Genomic DNA, 21,146 nt, shown 5'->3' with positions numbered 1-21,146 from the left:
TAACTGTCACAACATGTCGTCTGGGTTCAAACAAACCGTTGCTAGGGGCGTTGCTATAGACTAATGCATGCAGACTCCACATGAAGCTAAACTCTTGCTTACAAGTAAGTCAATAATTTTTTGTAAGCAATCTAGCTTCTTGATATCTAATTATGAAGATGTTCTTCTTGTCTCTGTGTCGTATTGCAACGAGGAAAGCCATTTCTGAAGTATTACACTCCGCTTTGATTTGGTACCAGACGACACGATAGATTTGCTGGCCTACCTCTGTTGCAGCAGCGGGCATCTTCATTGAATTGCTTCTGTAAACCAGTGACAAAAACAAGTGCATCATCATGACCGTAAAAGCTTCAGCGATGTGCATTTTTTTTTTTTTAATTCATTGTGAATATAGTTTTGTTCGGAGGGGCGAAAATGCCGTAAAATCAACCCACGTCATGCAAATCAGTTACGACTACGACCCGAGGTGCATTACCGGCGTAGTGCAGGCCAGCAATCTTACACCTTCGAGGGAAGTCGTTTATTATTATTATTATTATTGAGACTTGCACTAAATTAAAGAAGCTAGTCCAAACAGAAGAACACATGAAGAGCACAATGAAAAAAAAAAAAAAAAATCATTAAAGGGATATTTTAACGAAATTTAAAATATCCCCGTCGTGTTCAAAAATAGGTTGAATATGATCCACAATATCCGTAAATGACAATCGTACGTTTGTATTTTGAGCCTGGTGGCTGTATTTTTCGTTATAAACGGCCCACTCTGGCAAGCGCTCGGAGAAGGCCCAGCTGAGACCACGTGACATCCAACGCAATCGTGACGTAGGTCGTCTCAAGGCGAGCAAAGCTACGGCGAGGCTGACGTCGAGAGGAAGGCCTAGTCGTTCCAGCCACCGAAGCGGCTGCTTTTGTACAAATTTCGAGTGACGGGTTAATCTTCTATAATCTTGTAGGGGGACAATAGCGACTTGTGTGACACACAAAAGGCATTCTCGGGAGGAGGGGAGTTCCTCCTGCCCCTCTTCTCTCGTCGTGGCCAGAGACGAGACAACCTCCGTCACCAGCTGCCAAGGTTGTTAGACGGGCATTAAAAGCGAGGCGTTAGCGACATCCACCAGGTGCTCTTTGCTAATCGTTTAATTCGTTTTAAAATTCCTTTTCGTGACTTTTTTAACAAGATATTGGTAGGTTCGATTTGATGGTGCTTTTTTGAACACATAGACCAAAAAATGAGCGCCAAAATTTCGTTGTAGTATCCCTTTAAAGGTAGATATATAAGCATAAACAAAATAACTGGATAGCGCATGGACACAGGCATACATCTCAACGCCGTTTTACCTTAATATTGTTAAGGCCCGTTCACACTCTTGCAACTTCTTAAAACTGGGTTTCTTGAATCCTCTTACAAGAGGACACACTGGCGCCATCTATTGGGTAGCAGTGTAAACTTGGCGGTCCGGCATATTTTCTATTTGTCGCGCATTATCCTTTCTTTCTTGGCTTGAAAAACTTTTGTCTACGTTATAAACGAGCCTTTCTTATAGGTATTACGCACATTTGACCTCGGAAATACCGCAAAACCTTCGCTCTTGTTAAATGCAGTTCCAAAGTCGCCGCATAGATGGCGCCAGCGTGTTCTCTTGTCCCAAGAAATTTTAAGAGGTTTTAACAAGTCTCGTCTTTCTTAGTTGTACTCGGTTGCAAGAGTGAACAGGCCTTAAGCTCCGTTCAGTCTTGCAACCGAGGAAGACCGAGAGACCAGGCCGGTTTTTAAGCCTCTTGTGATCTCTTAGGACCGGATGCGTTGCAGCGGAGCTGGTCCCAAGAGATCGCAAGAGGCTTAAAAACCGGTCTGGTCTCTCTCGGTCGCAAGAGTGTGTACGGGCCTTTAAGACTACTGAAAGTTTGATCTGGATTTTACTCTCACTACTACTTGCATGCAACTACTTTATCAATATTATAGTAATAAGATATAAATATACCGCCATATTTTCAAACAATATGACCGAACAGAATATGGGTTTTACATGCTCTTGGTTGGTTTGGCCCTTTTTTTACATCGAGGCAACTGTCCACCAGTGCTACATGTACTCACCTTGTGGTTTTTATCCAGTTCTCTCGCGCTTTGGGGTATTGCGGGAATCTGAAGAAACTGCAAGAACCTTTCTTCATGGGATGGTTACAACCAGCTATGAAGCACTTTCACATAACGCGAGTCCGCAAAAAAAAAAAAAAATTGGGATCTCAACCGGTTGCCCGAAGTGCTTTTCTCACAAGTGCAATGCAATCTTTTAGCAGACGACCATCTCGATCGACGACCGGACTTTCAATAAACCATATTTTGCATCGCACCCCACTATGAATTCTTATAAGTGTCTGAAAGTCATTATATTTCAAACAAATACAATATCAGAATATAGTCTTTATTCACACGATTCAAACGATGGCGCCAGCTTGTGGCAGACGGCATACTTCTTGTATTCGTAGTCTGCTGCAGGCATCTTTAGGACCGGAAGTTGCAGTTGTAATTATTCCAGAAACAAGCGATTATTTCCCAAACTGTGACCATCACCGGCACAACTTTCATCAGTCTTCTGGCCCCCCCTTGCCATGCCTCTATGAACATAGCTCAAGACAAAGCATAGGTATTTTTTGTGGGACCCCATTACACACCTGACATATCTTTTGCCGCACAAGCGAAATGTCCCACACTTAAATGTCAACAGTAACATTGGTTCACCAAAATATAGACAGAATATAAATATTGCATGTTCGTCTCCTGGAGTTGTCCCTAGAAGTCCTCTGCGCCACACACTGACGACTAATGCATCCATGTCCCAGTGACTTAGCAGGCTTGCCTCTATTGCATAGCTAGTTCGGCAGATGAACCTGTCATGGATGTTGATCACCATGGCATAACCTTCCAATAAACTTCTTGCCCCACCAGCCTTACACTGTTCACTCGCCATGGAGATCTCCGAAATGAGGCACTAGTTCCATGCCACTAAATTGCACAGCCTCGTGGTGAGCAAATCACCCCGTAGCCTTGCTGACATCTCCAAGGCCACCGGTCTCGAGGTCCAGGTACCTGCACATAATCAATAATTGCTGTAGCAAAAGGTCACAGAATCCACCAGCGGATGCTACATTTTCTTGCAATGGTCAGTGAACTGAATTACACAGGACCTTGACCTTCCCATTCCAATGGCTCCAGCTCTATTCAATCATATATACTTCACTGGGTCCAGTACAAATAGCTTCATTGTTTAACACAAGATCAAGGTAAGGTTTGTTGCAAGGGCAGCCAAATGAAAACCTAATAAAAATGTTTCTCTCGATTTCGACTCCAAAAACATTTTGTCCAGATGAGCAATCTTCATCACTTGTTACCTGCTGCTCACCTGTCATACTTTGGCATTTTCAACAGATTGAAGGTGCTTCCCTCCTTGAGGGTTAGTATTAACCTAGGATGAGTGTTCAGGGAAAAAAAGGCTTAGGTGGCAGGCACCAAAACGGCAACACCCCTGGGTGGCTTAAAAGGTTATTTCAAAACAATGTACTATAGGTAAAGTTCTAGGTTTTTGGTATGACGGCAAACACTGAAAAGTAACCCTTAAAAAGTGTTTCTCGAAAATCGGTGGAAAAAAGCAAATAAGAAATTCAAGTTTTTTTTTAACAAGAAAAACACCAGTTTTACAACAAACAACCTGTTTTGACATCTTCATTTCGTGTTCTCTTGAACACAGACTACACTGATCTGTTTGCAAGGCTGCTTCCTCCTTTGAAAAGTGTTTCTACACGTGCCATTTAGCACTCCATGGGTCTTATAGATATGCTGTCGCTCCTATGACACAAGCCCTGAGAAACCCTGCATGCATTCCGGTCAACAGCAAAAATAGACAACGAATAACATCAAATTTGCAAGAAATAATAAACAGCAAACCCCCCCCCCCCCCCCCCCCCCTCTTTTTCGGATTTAAAGAACATGGAACTTGGCTTTAAAGAACATCACTTTAAAAGTTGCAGTTACCCAATAAAAAAAAGTAAGTGTTACAGTTACAAAGTACCGCTAATAAAGAGTAACGCGTTACAGTTCAAAGCTATTGGAAAAAGTAACAACTGACCGGTAATGCATTACTAGTAATCACACTCCATTTCACATTAAGATGGACCGCAGCTGATGCTAGAAGCCATCACGCCCGGCAAGAGTGTCGCGTGATATTGCGCATTGCTGCGCCAAGCCGGAAGGTCGCCCAACACACTCTTAGCACAGAATTAGTTGTGCTGGCTCGTAGCATCTGCTGCAATCCACCTTAAAAGGCCCCTGAAAAGAAAAAAAAAAGTTAGTTTTGAACAGTCTGGTTGGGACACGCGTGTCAAAAGATTAGTTTATGCGAAAAAAATTCGTTTAGACCAATAATGACGGCACAAGACACCATTTAGTCGGCAGTTACCTCCTTTCCACTTGTTTTCTCTTGGCATTTTGGGCACATGGAGTAGAAATGGACCGGCTTTGATTCACGACCGAGATGGTTATTCCGGAATGACCCGTGACTTCATGGGCTTTGCACAAAAAATTTCAGATAAACTCCCGCCGTCAATATTGCTCTAGAAAAAAAATTTTTTTTTTTTTTTCGCATAAGATTTGATTGTTGCCTTGCGTGTCCCAACCAGACTGTTTAAAAAAAAACTTTTCTTTTCAGGGACCCTTTAAAGGGACACTGACAGGGTATTTATGCTCGCCGAGGTTTTTAGTTTTATGTGACATATGAGAGCCGAACTACCTAGAACAAAATTTGCAGCTCGAAATTCGGTTTCTTTCCGCCCGAAAACTGCCGATCGAGTCGCGCTCACTCTCTTTTCCAAGGCAGTTTTCTAAGGTTTAGACACGACCACCAAATTTAATCAAAGTCGTGGGTCATTGAAGGCACACAGTGAATCCTAAAAGTAGAAAAAAAATGAAACATTTTTTGTGGCTTCCAAAAAGCTGCAAATATGTCAATTGAAAAAAAAAAAAAAAAGGTTGCACAGACAATTGGAAGCATTCTGTGCGTTCACTGCATAATTCTCAACATGGCGTCGTTTCACGTTTCGTGGGACTCACGGACGACGGGCGTGGGACCTCTACTTCAGAACTGTCGTACACGGTGTCTGTGAATTCTGTCTTCTCTGTAGCAAAATATTACTTAAATAGTATTCAGACGCCTGGCAAAAAATTAAAAAAAAATTTGTGAGGGGGGGGGGGGGGGGGGGGGGCAGTGTCCTTTTAAGGTAAACTTGAGTATGGCTACTGCCCATGACTAAGTAAGACAGTTAAAACAAATTCTGTAAAAAAATTTCGGAGCAGCTCAAGAGGAGAACATGTACAATTGGAAGCAGCTTAGGAGCAGAAAAGTCCACATTAAAGTAAAACATGTATCGCAACAAAAACTTATATCAAAAAAAAGAAAAGTTCTGGAGGTATTTTGGTGCAGTTTCGGGCTGTTTTGGACAATTTAAGGGTGATTTTGGGATAAGATTGACCGAAGGATGGCTGGTCAACATTTTCAAGTCAATTGATATTTTTATATGTCATTGCTTAATGTCCGGTGTAAATAAACATGTTTATTTTTCATCAGAAGAAGAATCTGGGCGCACAAGAAATCTTAGATCACATAAAGGTAGACGGTCGCATTCACGCACACTATTGGAGCAGGCATCTTTGAAATTAAATAACTAAAACAATAACACCAGGAGAAGACTAATACTTTTTAGAATCAGAAACAAAGAAAATTATATAGACATGGTGGGTGTAACCATTACAAATTATTTTGTTAAAGGGACACTCAAGTAGATTCTGATACCGTCTATTGTCGTAACTCAATCTATAAGCTCTAAGCATCCTAAAAAAACCCAAAATTAAATTCAAGGCTGGCCGATTTCCCTATTGAAAGTCCAATCAAAGATTGTGCCATGCCCCTCTTTCGGTGCCATGGCGCAGAACACCAGGGGGTGCCACCATGCGCGCCTTCGAAAAGTCAGTCCGCCGGGAAACCGTCGCTCGTGATTTACTGTCATGTGCCTTCCCCTGCTGCCTTCCTGTCTGGTGGCACCCTCTAGTGTACTGCACCACAATGCAGAAAGAGAGGCGCGGAAAAATCTTTGATTGTACTTTTACTAGGGAAATCGGCTGCTCTTGAATATGGTTTCAGGTTTTTTTAGGATGCTTAGAGCCTATATATTGAGTTACAACAATAAATAGACACGGCTGCTATGGTAACTGCAGTGTATTTTACGGAATACATGTTTTAAAGCTCAGCGTCTAAATGGAGTTCCACAGCACTCTATGGAGCACACAGTTCGTAAACGAAAATCTAGATGGCACTTCGAATTTGGTTTTCACACTAAAACCTAGAAGGTGAGCAGCGAGTTGCGAGCCTGTGACACGAAGACATCAATACTGTGAACGCTGCTCTTCTGGAGCTTGATGGTCACCGTGCACGGCTCACTTTTTAGAGCACTAATGGCCAGGCAAAGCGCAAACACAATATCTTCATCACCCTCCAAAATATGTTGCCACAAACAGTGACGTGGTTGGTGTCTAAAACGCGCTCACACACCACAAAGCTTCGGAAGTTGGGGTTTCTGCAACTTTTAAATTCTACCACGCATCAATATCTCCGTCACCTGTTATATGATCCTGCCCTAACTGCTTTGCATTTTTACACAAATGAGTCATTTTTAGCGCAGTGACAAGCGTGAACAAGCAGGTGCATGTGAAATCCTGGAGAATCTATCTTCGTCTCTTCTGCCATCTTGGAAGTACCGCCTTGCCACGTATGGGGTGTTGGAGTTGCAAATACGGGATAATAAGCAATGACAGAAAAATATCAATTGAATTGAAAATGTCGACCAGCCACCCCTTGATCGATCTTATTTGAAATCACCCTTAATGTTTTTGGCACAATTCAGCAACAGCCAATATGTTTTAGTTTTGTAGAAATCTTCATCACATAAATTACAAATTGGCAGAGTGTATACACCGACGTGCAGCGTGCTTTGTTTATCAACACAACGGGAAACTCGCGCATGCGCAGAAGGTATGTGGACAGAAGCGGCCGAGCTCTGTGTTTTTGCCATTGCAGTATGTGGTCTACATTTGTTGGTGAGGCTGCACAAGGTGCCTGAACTTCATTTGTTCTTGCATTTTCTGGCAACGAACCTCGTATGTGATGCTAGACTATTTGGGCTCGCTACCGGACTTTGAATGGCAGTGGTACAGACAAACTGCATTGATGGCATTGCACAGACAAACTGCATTGATAGCGTTGCCTTTGACAATTCTAATGGGCACTTTGACAAAAAGTTGGTGTGCCACTAAAGTCAATGGCTTATGTCGTCATTTATGTGGCGCCTTCAACAAGCTAGTACACAGCTGGCATGATTCAGTCGTACAAGTCTCTTGATTAGGGATGCCGCGAACTTTTTTCGAATCGAAGTTTCGATTATCGAATCAAGCAATTCGAAAGGTTCGAAAGATTTCGATTTTTCGAATTTTCTGCATCGTAAAATTCGACAGAAGTCGAATTTTCGAACTTGTTGAGCAAAGAAGTTCGACGCTTTTCGAACCGTCGAACTTATTACGCTAAGATATTCGATCTTTTTCGAACTCTCGAACTTATTGCGCTGCAAAGTTCGATGCTTGTCGAACTTCCGAACTTGAGTGACCAAAAAATTCGATTAATTTCGAACTTTCGAACTTATTTATCAAGAAAATTCGAAAAGTTTCGAACTTTCGAATCCTGAAAAGTCAGAATTTCGACGAACTTCGAACTTTGAGGGTAAAAGTTCGACGCTCGTCGAACTTCGAAAGACCAGCGGACGGTTTCATTTGAATTCAAGTAGTGAGGTACGTTCGTAGTTTTTTTTTTCTCGAACTTTTACATGCGGTGCTGCGTTCCTTACGAAAGACAATGACGTTTGTTTCAATGTTCTGGCATGCTTAGTTTTAAAGAAATAAATTTCTGAAGGGGCGAGGAAGGACGACGGGTTTTTGATGATTATCGTTTGTGCCAGATTTGAAGCGCACTGTAGCCGAAGCTATTTGTGGTAGAGATGTTATACTTTTTTAAGGATGATCTATGTATAGCCTAGGTAAGTGCCGTCTTAAGATGTGATTATTGTTATTCAACGTGAGTTTCGAAGAAATGTCCAAACATGTATCTACATGCAATTATGCCCTAAACTTGATATTTATTTTCATCTAAGTTGTTTGAGGTATCGCATTTAAATTAACATCACAGACAGTGCGTATCATTGCCATCTGCAGAATACAAAATAATGTATTTATTGTTTTTTCACGTTAAGGAATAAATTAACTCATGGGAGAAGATTTCTAATAGTGTTCAAGTTCAACACGTCATTAAAAGAAAACTTTTTTTTTTTTTTTTCGCTTCACGATCCTGGGACGTGTTTCTTTTAGCCTGTACAAATTTGGGAAAAGAAACTTGTTTTGAAGTTCTGAACCTCTGAATGCGCAAGAATACAACACTTCCGTCGAATTCTTTATAGTTTTTATTTTCTCCAGCTTTTTATCCCCGCATTTATTCTCTCTTTTTTTTTTTTTTTTTTTTTTTACTATTGGCACAGGTCGAAAAAAAACGTAACTTTGAACTTCCGAACCACTAAGCATGTGACGAGTAGTGCCTTCTGACAACGAGTTTCTAACAATGACCATCTACGCAATCTTTTATGCAGTGAAGAGCGACAGTAGCTATACATATGCATAAATAATTTCAGATTAAAATAAGCTCGACCACGCCCTCTTTCCCCGTATTGTTTTCTTTAACAGTCCGAAATATCTGGAAGGGGGGAAGAAAACTGAAGCCCCCCCCCCGCTACCCTCTTACCCCCCGTTTTTCATCTTTCGACGCCACTTGTAGGGTAGAACGCTTCTCGACCTCGAGTTGTGTCGGCTTTTTGCGAGGCGATTCCTCCGTCCCAGAAAATAAACCTCCAGGACAATTACAAACTTAACTTACTATATGCCAGCGTCACTCGGGCGGCGTTCGATCGGATTACTATCAGCGTGCAAGGGGTGGCGAGGTAGTTTGCCAGGTCGCTTCAAGGTTTTTCTGAGCCTCAACCTCCTGCTCGTCCCTGGCCGGTTCGAACTGGATGAGTCTCGTAAAACAGTGTGTTCGTGTGATCACTACTGCGTGATGCAGGTTAAAGACCCCCCCCCCGAGCTGGCGGTCACAATTACTGATCCATTGTCACACGTCACTCTGCACTGGCAAATATTCCAGCACATCCGGGACACTCTTCGTCTCATTTAATTGCCTGACCAACTTCGCAGAATCTAGATATCACACCCTAACTTTTCTAAACTTGATTCTGTGAAAACCAGTGAGTCGTGAAAACGTTATTTGAAACAAACTGTGCAGGAACTTGAAAACCGGACTTCGAACTTTGAAAACTTGGACTAGAAAGAAATTCAAAATCTTCAAAGTTTTTTTTTTTTTTTTTTTTTTTCCCCGAATTTAGCGTTAAAAGAGAATCGAAACCTTCGAACTTTTCGAACTTTATCCAGAAAGAAATTCGAAATCTTCGAATTGTTCGAACTTCACGTCTATAAAAATTCGAAGCGTTCGAAGTTGGCGAATTTTGTTTCCAAAGAATTTCGAAATCTTCGAATTTATCGAACCTGAAGTAAAAAAATATTTGAATTCGAAATTTTAGAAACCGTGAAAGCTTCGAACTTTTCGAATTCGAAACTCCACTGTGATCGAAAGTTGCGAATTTTTCGAATTCGAACCTAGGTCGGTACGAAAATATCGAAATTTTTCGAAATCGAACCTCAGTTCGCTTCGAAAATATCGAAACCTTTCGAAATCGAACTTGGGGTGGTTCGCGACATCCCTACTCTTGATCGGTAAAAATACAGCACGAGTATAAATGCGCATAACCCTTTGAAAAAACCGCATAAATTGCTATCTTGACCTATCGTGCTACGATTTACTACAGAAGTGATCTAGATGGTGCAGTAATTATATAAAAGTTTGAGCCCCCCACACCTAAGGAAACAACACTTTTTATGGGTGATTGCCCACTCCTTTTGGCGCAATATCATCAAACAGCCTTTTGGGCCACCGTGGCATTTATTACGACTGAAAAAATGAGGGAATGGGAAGGAAGTAAACTTGGCTTATGTATTATCTGTCTCCCTTTGCCAAGATAGACAGTGGCCTAAAATGTAACTTGGTTTTCACACGTAAACTACAGAAAAAAGTTTTTTTTTTCTTTTATTTTTTACTAAAGTGAGCTCTGTTCAATAATATAGCTAGAAATGGCCAATTTTATTGAAAAGAAAAAGGTTTATGTGCAGGCAAGCTGACGGTTGACACAGTGGTCAAAAAAGACTGGACTGTGGTCAAAAAAGGGGAAAAAAATTAGAAGAGATAGAAAAAAAGGGACAGACAATGTCACAATTATATTCCACCTGTGTGCTAAATTACATTGGTCCGAGCTGTGCACATTATTAGTTTGTACAAATATCACCAATGACGAGTCACATTCGTCCACCCTCATGCTGTGCTGCTCTCTGCGTCAAAGACAAGTTACGTTCAAAAATTGGTTTCGGTTTCTATTTTCAACCTAAAAAGGTGCTAGAAAAAAAAAAGCGTTTTGCACTTTTGCAATGTGTTTAGCCTGACAGCAGTTGTTGGCCTGGCAACATGAATTTAAAAATGGCGACACGCATGAGGAATGCTAATGACGGTGATGGTCCCCAGGAAAAGAGCTGTTCCTAGCAGCAGTTCGGACGGCAGCGATGCTGAAGATCCCAAATTTGTCATCAGAGTGAGTCTCACATTGCCTGTGAAGACAAGACGGCCTCAGACGACGACGAGAGTGACCATGAGAACGTGCTTGTGAAGACTTCAGATAAAGTAGGTCGACTCCTTTCACAAGAGGTAGAAAAAGTTTGCGGGGAAACGCATAGGATACTGCCACTGAATGTCAATATGGTAGTGTTTATAATATTCCTTTGGCACCTGGGTTTTCATACATAGTTTAAACTGGATGTTATGTTAATGAGCAAATCATGGAGCACAAAAGGTGTGTCCTTCTGCAATCCCCAAATTCAGAAACTGTAGTACAGTTACAAGTTTGCAACAGTTGTCATCCGAATTGGATGGCCACCACGGTGATAAGCCGAGCGAGATCAGTTCAAACGCGTGGTAAAAGAAACTCTTAGTATTGGTTCTGCTGGTAATTGTGTAAGTGTCTCGTCGATGGTGATTCACAAGCAAGCACAAACTTTTTGACCAATGCAATTTTTTTTTTGTCAGTTGCTTGACCTTGGCACGTATGTAAGCGTCGAGTGCATTTCTTTTGTTTGCTCTTGCTGACAGTCTGGGTGTGTGACTTGGTGTGAGGGTTCTTGGCGTTGACTGTGGTGTACCGTTATAAAAGGGTGTGGTTTTAGAATAAACCTTCAGCTGTGTTCGAGACGGTGTGTGTGTGTCATCCTTTTTTTCGTGTCCTTTTTCCTTCTGGTGTTTCAGTTTTTCGTCTGCAATTCACCAGCTTGCTTGTACTTTTACTCTCCTCTGAGTTATCGCTTTTTAAAATGCTGGCAATTGAATCTCACCTAGCCCGTTACAAACTATCCCGTGCACACGGGGATGACTTACATGATCATGCTTCCTGTAGCAGATCCTCATGCTTGTGGTCGCCAGTGGTCACTCCCTCTTGGCTCACAAAACAATGAAACAGTGATTATAGGCACTTATTAGCAAGAAAACTATTATATCCTAAAGCATATAAGTCACATACTAAAATAATTTGGTATGTCGCGGGAACTGCAACTTTCACATTGCCGTGCAGCAGTATGCAAAATAAAAAATAAGCATGTAACAGGCAACTTGAGGTATTGTGGTTACACATTAACTTAGAGGTAACCTGTCTGCATAAATTTGAAATTAAATTGGCAAGCTCTGGCCATTAAAACACTTTTCCAATTAAGACCAGCTGATAACATAAGCCACCTGTTGGAGAATGGCGAGCTCGAGCACCTCTTGACATTCTCCAAAGCGGAAAAAGCTGCACATTCTCGTGCAGTAATACTATCTAAAAAAAAAGTGCCGGTTTCAGCGAGGGGCATGCTTATAAACGAGCATTTCGAGGCACTATGGTTGCCCGTTAATTTAGAGACAACCGTTCCGGATCAACTTAAATAAAATTGCCAATCCCTGGTTGTTAAAAAAGCGTTACGATTAAGGTCAGCATATAATGCCTCGCCTAACGTAACCTGTTGGAGGATGGTAAGAGATGCCCCTCTTGCCTTTAGCTCGAGCATCTCGTGACATTCTCCAAAGTGGAAAGAAATCCAAGCTGTCCAACACGCCATTCCTTTTTGCAAGAAGAATACTGCCCCTTTTTTGTAGTCCAATTGTCACGACTACTGATTTGCAAAGTAGTCATGCTCCTTGAGGGCCAGCACAGACATGCTCGGAACATCCACATGGAGCTGAGCGGATGCTGCTGCTTCTGTAGGAACTCACCTGGCTACGAGGCCCTACATGATGTGCTGCTGCTCCAAGCTGGTGGGAGGTTTGCCATGCATGGGACCAGAACCAGGGCGTTTCTTGGGGGGGAAAGTACCGTGGTTGTTTTTCCACCTTTTTGTTGTGAGGGATTACCCTAGGTTTTGGAGAAGTCTCATCTGGAACAGAGTCAAGTACTTCTTGGGCCTTGGTACGGTATTTCAACACCGGGGAGCTTGAAGAGCTTGTCAATTTCTTCCTGGAGAGGGACTTGTTCAGTCCACTTATTGTTGAACATATGTTGTCCTCTGAATTTGGTTGAGTCTTCTCCATCCCTACCTCAATACCCTGCCGAATGTCATCCAAGAGGGACTGTGGCTCATCATCTAACGTAAAGCCTGTTGCTTCACGTGTTGTTGATGGCATTTCTACACCTGGCTCAGTGTCGGCCTCCTCCACGGTCGTCACATGGATCCCCAGGTAAGCTACTGCGTGAATATGCTTGCACATTGATGATGAAATCAGGCTGTCATTGCAAGTGCACTTGTAACTGTCGATAAAGATGTCACAGTCCCTGCAACGAAGCACGCAACTCTGGCGGGGGTCGCCCTTCTCAACATGGTAGCTTCTCTCTGTCTGGGACTGAGACTTTACAAGCCAGCCATTGCCATTTTGCAGCTGTTCTACATCTGATGCAGGAATTTTGATCCCCTCCTGATGCCTCCGAAAAAGGGCTGCATCATGCCGATGAGTTTTTCCTTTTACGAGCGACTTGGGACGCTCGTAGAGCCGGTCACGGCTCTGTTCAAAGAGGATCATCAACAGCTTGTCAAGCCTCTGGTTGTGAGTTCCATGCATTAGCGTGACTTCAGGTCCTTGTACATTGCCTCCAAGTGGTTGGTAGTATTAAAAGGAATGCCCTTTCTGAAGCAGTGCGCCCACTGTTAGGCTCTGCCACCATGGTAGTGCCCAAAGTACTGAAGAAACTCCTGTACTTGTTGAATTAGTTTTGGATCAGCCTCTTCACTTAGTTTCTGACACGGGAAGCCTGTTGGAGGTCGTTGGAATTGACCCTCATCTTTACAATTTCTCAGCGCCCACAACTCGTCGCGAAGACGGTCACGGGTTTGCTTATATCTTGGACTGACTGCAACTTTAGAGCCCAGTTGTGGCTTACATGCCACGAGCCGAGCATCCAATATTGGGCACAGCCCATCACTTCCTCCCATGCATTACCTTTATGGCCTTAAGGAGTGTTTCATAGCCTTGGTGTCTAGTTACTTTGAGATCAAATATGTGCATGGCATGCCTGACTGATCTTCTGTAGCTGTCATGAGTCTTCAGTTGCAGATTGTGGCCATTTATATTATGAGTGTAGTTAATGCACAGAAACTTGGGGCCAAGCTTTGTGAGGCATTCTTTCTGAGGGACAGTCATCAGGGCAAGCTCAAAGCTCTCTTTTTGTTTTCCTTCCTCCATGTCAGTACAGGACTGGGGAATCCGACTTTGTTCAGTGCCGTAGCTCTTTCGTCAGAATTTCATGCTCGACGGAGATGTTGCCAATGTCTTTCATTGAGAGCAAATGTAGCCTACCCATCTCACTGCCAGCAGAAGAATGTGCGTCTACCAGATCTTTATGGGCAGGGATGCCTTGCTTTAGTTTATCAGCTAAAGCCTCCTTCTCAGTCGTAAAGAGGCGCTGGTGCTTCAGTTCCTTCGGGTGCCTGTAGTGTTCTGCCTGGTACTCTACTGTCACCTTGCCATCTTTCTCTGTAGCTTGAATTGTGGCTAAGCATTGCACATTAGTCTTACAAGTGCCCTGGGTTCTCAGTTGTCATTTACCTCTTGCTCTGAAATGATCCAGAGCGGTGGCAGTAGTAATACCCTTTCAGGACACCCTCATCTCGTCCCTTGGGTCCGTCGTGGAGAATGAAGCGAACATGCTCTCTGCCATCCTTAGCCTCCCTCCAGTCACTGAATTCTGGCAGGCAGAGAAGAAAGAAAGCTTAAAATGAAATGGCCTGAATTAAGAGTGGTATGTCAGTCACATCATATACCCCCTGCTTTAAAACATCTTCATGTTTGTTTCACTAAATGTACATCCCAATCAGACTTTTAGCTGTAGCATGCAGTCCATGGTTTTTTTGTGCTCCCAATGCCCACATAGTAGGTGCACTCCTAAACACTACGGTCTGCAAGAACAGGTTCACTGCACCCCACATGTGTAGTGTTTGCAAGTGCACCTGCTATGTGAGTGATGGGAGGACAAAAAAAACAAAAAAAACACAAACCGAAATATGTTTTGCATATTCACAAGTTCAATGCAAGTGCGCACTACAATGGAGAGGGAGCACAAGTTTCTTTGGCTCCATGTCGACCGCGCATCTTTCACAGAACATTTTAAATCTACGGTTAACCAAACACTAAGAATTTTATTTGTGAATCGATTTATCCGAGAGCTTAGTATTTTATTTGTATTCCGATATTAAAGTATTCATACACCCCTAGAAAAGAGTCAAGTCTCATTATAGTGGCAGTCACAAGAGCAGCTAAAAAACCCCAGTGTGTTGGTAGCATGTAAACTGTAGACGTGAGATATATGCTTACCATAAAATTCTGAGAGATGCCCCAGCCTCGAAAGGTAAGCCACCCCAGTTTTTGGCTTCATTTGCTTTTTTTTCTTTTAGTTAGCTATTGGGGATATAATGTGTCTAGTTATTGTGTCGAGTTAGCTATGGCAAGATATAATGAACCATTGCCGACTGGCAAGTAGAGCCATTATTGCTTCACACTGCAAGTGAGCCCACTCCTTAATTTGAGCCATTTTTTTATTGATTTTAGGTGGGCTATCTCTCGGGATATTAGGGTAACACTATGACCCCTCTGCTTCACTCCCCAGGTAGCCATACTCCCATCATACATACCTGTGGCAACGGCCAAAGCCGCTACAATCAGTTGTGCTAGGTTTGTGCTTAAGCTTATGTGCTTAAGGTTATGTGCTTAAGCTTACACTGAGCAGCCGAGCAGATAAAGCTCCGCGGCTCGTGCGCATGAACTCGTGCCTTGTGCCCGTGGCTAGAACGTACCCGGCTCTGAGCCGATCGCCATATTAAACCTCTTCTTCTACCTTGCTATCATGTCACCTTTCCTGGCGCAACTTGCAACATGGTGTCAGAAGTGGGATGCGGAAGTCGTTGAGAGCGGAGATGCTCAAGAGCCACGTATAGAATGTGAAGGCAATCTTCATTCACAAACGAGAAGTGGCCGATGCGTCAAGGCTCCCCTAAGACTTTGACTCTTCTGTATGGGGGAGATGTTGGCTACACTGAGCAGCCGAGCAGATAGAGCTCCGCGGCTCGTGCGCATGAACTCGTGCCTTGCGCCCGTGGCTAGAACGTACCTGGCTCTGAGCCGATCGCCATATTAAACCTCTTGTTCTACCTTGCTATCGTGTCACCGTTCCCTGGTGCAACTTGCAACACGACTTGAAACACTATCCACAAGCTTTAGCGTCAATGCACGAGAACAAGTGTTGGCTCGAGGAATAAAAATTGACATTCTATTTTATCTTAAAAAGGGCTCGGACATTCATTCAACTCTTTCTCGACCTAACGTAACGAGGAAGTATGTTACCGCACAAACAATTTAGTGCTAAATGAATTGCATGTGGTAAAATACTCCTTCAGGACGTTATAAGGTATATACACTGGAAGTATGGCTATTCCCATGCACAGGTGTGCTTTAGGAGGCGATCCTGTTGATGTCCTGATGTGAAAGTCACGCTTGTAAAGTAACATGGCTTAAAGAAAGCTGAAGTGGTTCCTAAAAATATAGTTGGAGGTCAATTCTTGCCTGGTTTTACCCCATGAATCCAAATATGACAATTATTTGGTGCAAAATTGTTGGCAAACGCAAGATATCCATGTTTCACATTCACCGTTTATGACGTCAAATATGGGTTTTCGGCTACACAGCGCATGCCACTCCATAAAGGGTCCCTTTCATTTCATTGAAACTCGCTTCATAAAATTATGTTTCGTGGACAACTTTTCATGAACACACGTTTCGTCAACACAATCGTTTCATTGATGCTTGTTATGCGAATTGCACGCTGTACGGACATTTCGTCTTGCGTGTATCACTGGGGTATGCATTAACCCACCCACTTGCCTGCCTGCCTGCGTTCACGCCGCTTCGCAGCGGCTCATTACAAAAATGTTAACCCACCTTACCGACACTGCATGAGACTGTCGCAGTGACAGTCTCATGCAGCTTATTACAGAAAAAAAGGTAATCTGAGCTGTCGATGAAACGTCACGCAATGAACTGATTGCCACTTCTCCAGGAGTACTCCGAGTTGCATAGCTAGCTTTGATCAGTGCAGTTGGTGCGCAAGCTTTTTGAGGACCGTGCACCCGCAGAACAAAAGAGCTCTGTATACGACGTCACAAACTACCACTTTGAAAGCACTTTTCAGAGGGGAACGAAAGAATAAACTCGTACCGCACAGCAAGTTTTAAAGGGATACTTCAACGAAATTTGAAATATTCTTGTCGTGTTCAAAAATAGGTTGAATATGATCCACAATATCCGTAAATGACAATCGCACGTTTGTATTTTGATCCTGGTGGCTGTATTTTTCGCTATAAACAGCCCGCTCTGGCAAGCGCTCGGAGAAGGCCCAGCTTAGAGCACGTGACATCCAACGCAATCGTGACGTAGGTCGTCTCAAGACGAGCAAAGCTACGGCGAGGCTGACGTCGAGAGGATGGCCTAGTCGTTCCAGCCACCGAAGCGGCTGCTTTTGTACGAATTTTGAGTGACGGGTTAATCTTCTATAATCTTCTAGGGGGACAATAGCGACTTCTGCGACACACAAAAGGGATTGTCGGGAAGAGGGGAGTTCCTCCTTTCCCCCTTCTCTCGTCGTGGCCGCGGAGACGAGACAACCTCCGTCACTAGCTGTCAAGGTTCCTAGACGAGCATTACAAACGAGGCGTTAGCGACATCCACCAGGTGCTCTTTGCTAATCGTTTAGTTTGTTTTAAAATTCCTTTTCGAGACTTTTTTAACAAGATATTGGTATGTTCCATGTGATACTGCTCTTTTGAACACATATAGACCAAAGAAATGAGCGCCGAAATTTCGTTGTAGTATCCCTTTAAGCATCTCGAAAACAATTTGCACGAAAGACGAGAGAGGGACAGGACAAGCGGCACTATCGAAAAGAATGTGTTACTCTGAGATTCAAAGAAAGGCAGTGTTGCATTTTGATGCTCTAGAAAGATGAACAACCCTTTAGAAGAGAAAAGGAAAGAAAAAAAAATTAACAAACCAACTTTCTTCTCGTACTTCTCTTAGCACGAATTAAACAGTCAGTCGATACTAGATGGTAACGCTTGTTGCCATTTCTGTTCTTATCCTCTTCTTTTGCAATGTTTTCGAGATGACCAAACTGGCCCAACAATACACTTTTAATTAATTTCCGATACGACAAGATATGCTGGGATTTCATGTGGCAGCTCGTGCTATTAGAGGACGAGTGTATTTTATCCCTCTGTGCAATCGCAATAGTCACCATTGGTGCGGATGCAAATTTGTGGTAATGAATTGTCGTCTCTTTTCAGATTTTTTAGTCTTTAAACGAGAGCTTGAATTATATCTTTTCTGCTCTAGGCCCACACCGTATTTTGTAACAGTGGTAGGCACTGTTATTGATTTTTCTTCTGTACAAAAGGTAGAAAACTAAGCGAGCGCACTTACCTTTCAACAAATTGAACTTGTCACGCCTCGCGACGATCCCGTGTTTCGCTTCAAAGTGGAGTTGGACACAGATCGCATGCAAGGCGGCAGCGGACAGTGTGATCCAGCTCGTGTCAGCGTCCCCGTGAACCTCCTTTAGGTGCCTCTTTAAGTTGTAGATTTTCTTGAAGCACATGTCACAAATCATGCACTTGTACTTATCTGGGTCGGCGTTATGCCGCTAGCATGCACAAAAGCTACGGAGCAACCAGCAACCACATCCGAAGTTCAAACTGAGAACCGTTAAAAACGGCGAGGCCAGCGAGCCAGTGTGCGAGTCATACGTGACGCTATCATCATCATCACCACTACGCGAACGGATTCCCTACGAGCGGTTTTCCCTACGCTGGCGTTGTCCCCAGATCTAGGCACGGGCAGATCTCTGGATAGGCGCTCGCCCCATGGCAAGACGAAGGCTAGCTACGGTCACGTGATGTGGTCACGTTGGCATGGTAAGTGAGGAGAGTAAGGAGGAAAATGAGAAAGAGGCGAGGCGTCAAGGGAGCATGGCTTGTGGAGGCTACGCGGCCGACGTCATGCCCTCTCCTACCCTTCTATCCTCCTTGGGTTCGACTTTGTGGACAGTGTGGCCAGACCTTTATAAAAGCATGTCTAAGTTTGGAGAAATTTTTTTTATGCGAAGGGTTATTTTTAAATTTATGAACAGTTGCAATTAAAGAAACCAATTCTAATCACTGAAGAAGTTATTAACTTAATTGTTTTGTGCTGTATTAACTGAAATAACCAATCAGCGCTGCACTTCATTCATCTCTTAGCCATTATCATCCAATCCGAAGCCAACTGGCCAGCCTGTCGCGCATGCGCACACGAGTCGAACCTCAATAGAAGGTTCGTCGAAATTTCCACTAAAAGTTCGAAAAAGTCGAACCTGGTCGAACTCGAACCGCGGCCGGTTCGCGACACCCCTACATAAAACCTCTTACAACGAGAGGACACACTGGCACCATCTATTGGGTAGCAGTGTAAACTTGGCGATCCGGCATATTTTCTATTTCTCTCGTGCATTATCCTTTCTTTTTTGGCTCGAAAAACTTTTTTCAGCGTTATAAATGAGCCTTGCAAGAGTGTGAACAGGTCTTAACCCCTGGTTAGCTCAGTTGGTAGAGCGCGGCACCTGTAATGGAGAGGTCCCGTGTTCGATACCCGGACCAGGCAGATTTTTTCGGTCGCCCACCAGTCACCTAGCTGTGTTTGGAGGTTTGTATTTGTCCTGTGTCCCTCTTGTTCCCCTCTTCCATAGATTATTTTCGTCACGATAGTTTTGTCCGTGCTGAACAGAGCAAGGCAGGTATGAATGCGACTTTGGTAGCAGGTTGGACACTCACGCAGGCAAGGAGGATAGAAGGGTAGGAGAGGGCATGACGTCAGCCGCGTAGCCTCCACAAGCCATGCTTCCTTGATGCCTTGCCTCTTTCTCATTTTCCTCCTTACTCTCCTCACTTATCAGCTCAACATGACCACATCACAGGACCGTAGCTAGCCTTCGTCTAGCCTTCGATCTGATAAAACCTACTGGACGGAGCGCGCGCAAGCCTGCAAGGAATCTTTCTACAATAGACCATCCATCTCGCACGTCACGCGCACCAATCGCCAGTAAGACCTGCGGTCACGGGCACAATATCGTTTAAACTTTTTATGACTAGGCTTCACCTGGTTTCACCCAGTCTTGGGTAGTAACGCGTTACTAGTAACGCGTTACTGTAACTTAGTTACTTTTTTGGTAACTTGTAACTATAACGAGTTACTTTTTAAAAATGTAACTTGTAACTGTAGTTCTATTACTTTTTTCTAAGGTAACGATGAAAGTAACGACGTTACTTTTGTCGTTACTTTCCAGTTTTTTTATGAATAATATATCATAGCCTTTCCTTGTTGCACTTTCCAAATCGTCTATTCCGACATTTCGGGTGTCAAGTTGGCCTTGCACAAAGTTGTGAATATGTTCTTTCTCGCGAGTCACGACCCGAATATAGCCAAGTGTAGATGTTATGAAAAAATATCTAGTTATCTTTACGCACGCACTTGTACTTTGTGCCTGAACACTTACATCTTAGTGTCTTGAAGCACTACCTATATTGTGTATTTTCTTTTTTTTTTTGTGCAAACGCTTTTTAATCGGGTGAATCAACCGTAAAACAGCAATACACGTGAAGGGCACTGCGCATGTTTCGTATTTTGATTTGCGCCACTACTCTGGCGTGGAAACTTTCAAACAGTAACTTCGAGAAGCAACTGCTGCTAAGCTAGAATATGAAGTAAAAAGCGTACTTTTTAAATTTTATGCAATAAAACGTTGTGAAAAGCGTTCTCTAGTTTTTCCTAAATTTTTTTTTGTGTTATAGAAAAGTAACTGAAAAGTAACGTCGTTACTTTTTAAAAGTAACTGTAACTGTAACGAGTTACTCTTTTGTTGCGGTAACTGTAACGGTAACTTCGCTACTTTTTCTGAAAGTAACTGTAACTGTAACGAATTACTTTTTAAAAGTAACTTACCCATGACTGGTTTCACCAGAGGGATCTGCGGTCACGTTGGGCACAATATCGTATAAACTTTTTACGACTAGGCTTCACCACGTGCCCCCTCCTCGTACAAGTTATAACCTCCTTGCACGCAGGGCATGATCCCGATTAATGTTTTGTTTGCGTAGCTAAATTGGGGTGCACGTTGGCTAACGCTCGCTTCGGCCGACAAAACCTTGATCGCCGAGCGTGGAGGAAGTTCATTACAAAGGGCAGAACGAACGTATGGCTGTATAAAAGTATCGCAACCGGCGGCGTAGATTCACCAAGCTCCAT

At 43.2% G+C, this 21,146-nt stretch overlaps 1 protein-coding gene across 10 annotated transcripts; it reads right to left on the bottom strand.

Moving 5' to 3' along the window:
• Positions 1-2,401: 2,401 nt before the first annotated feature.
• Positions 2,402-18,714, bottom strand: LOC121836199. Of its 10 annotated transcripts, none has more exons than XR_006077833.1 (5): positions 18,291-18,708; positions 14,370-14,508; positions 12,546-12,706; positions 11,676-11,737; positions 2,402-3,088 (listed from the first exon to the last, which is right to left on the bottom strand). XR_006077833.1 is itself a non-coding variant. In XM_042291049.1 (3 exons), exons 1-3 carry the CDS (start codon positions 18,475-18,477, stop codon positions 12,718-12,720), a joined length of 333 nt encoding a protein of 110 aa, XP_042146983.1. In that variant the 5' UTR covers positions 18,478-18,714; the 3' UTR covers positions 12,633-12,717. The 10 variants fall into 10 exon arrangements, 2 of the variants coding, with proteins under 2 accessions (XP_042146983.1, XP_042146984.1); XR_006077832.1 differs by having other exon boundaries at positions 2,403-3,088; positions 11,676-11,732; positions 18,291-18,707; XR_006077831.1 differs by having other exon boundaries at positions 2,403-3,088; positions 11,676-12,706; positions 18,291-18,694.
• Between the last annotated feature and the right edge of the window lie 2,432 nt (positions 18,715-21,146).

Source organism: Ixodes scapularis, unplaced genomic scaffold (assembly GCF_016920785.2).
Source record: "Ixodes scapularis isolate PalLabHiFi unplaced genomic scaffold, ASM1692078v2 PGA_scaffold1__304_contigs__length_218370807, whole genome shotgun sequence".
In the NCBI taxonomy this organism is placed as follows: Eukaryota; Metazoa; Arthropoda; class Arachnida; order Ixodida; family Ixodidae; genus Ixodes; species Ixodes scapularis.
Note: the sequence above shows the minus strand (reverse complement) of the source record. Positions and strands in the feature narration are given on the sequence as shown.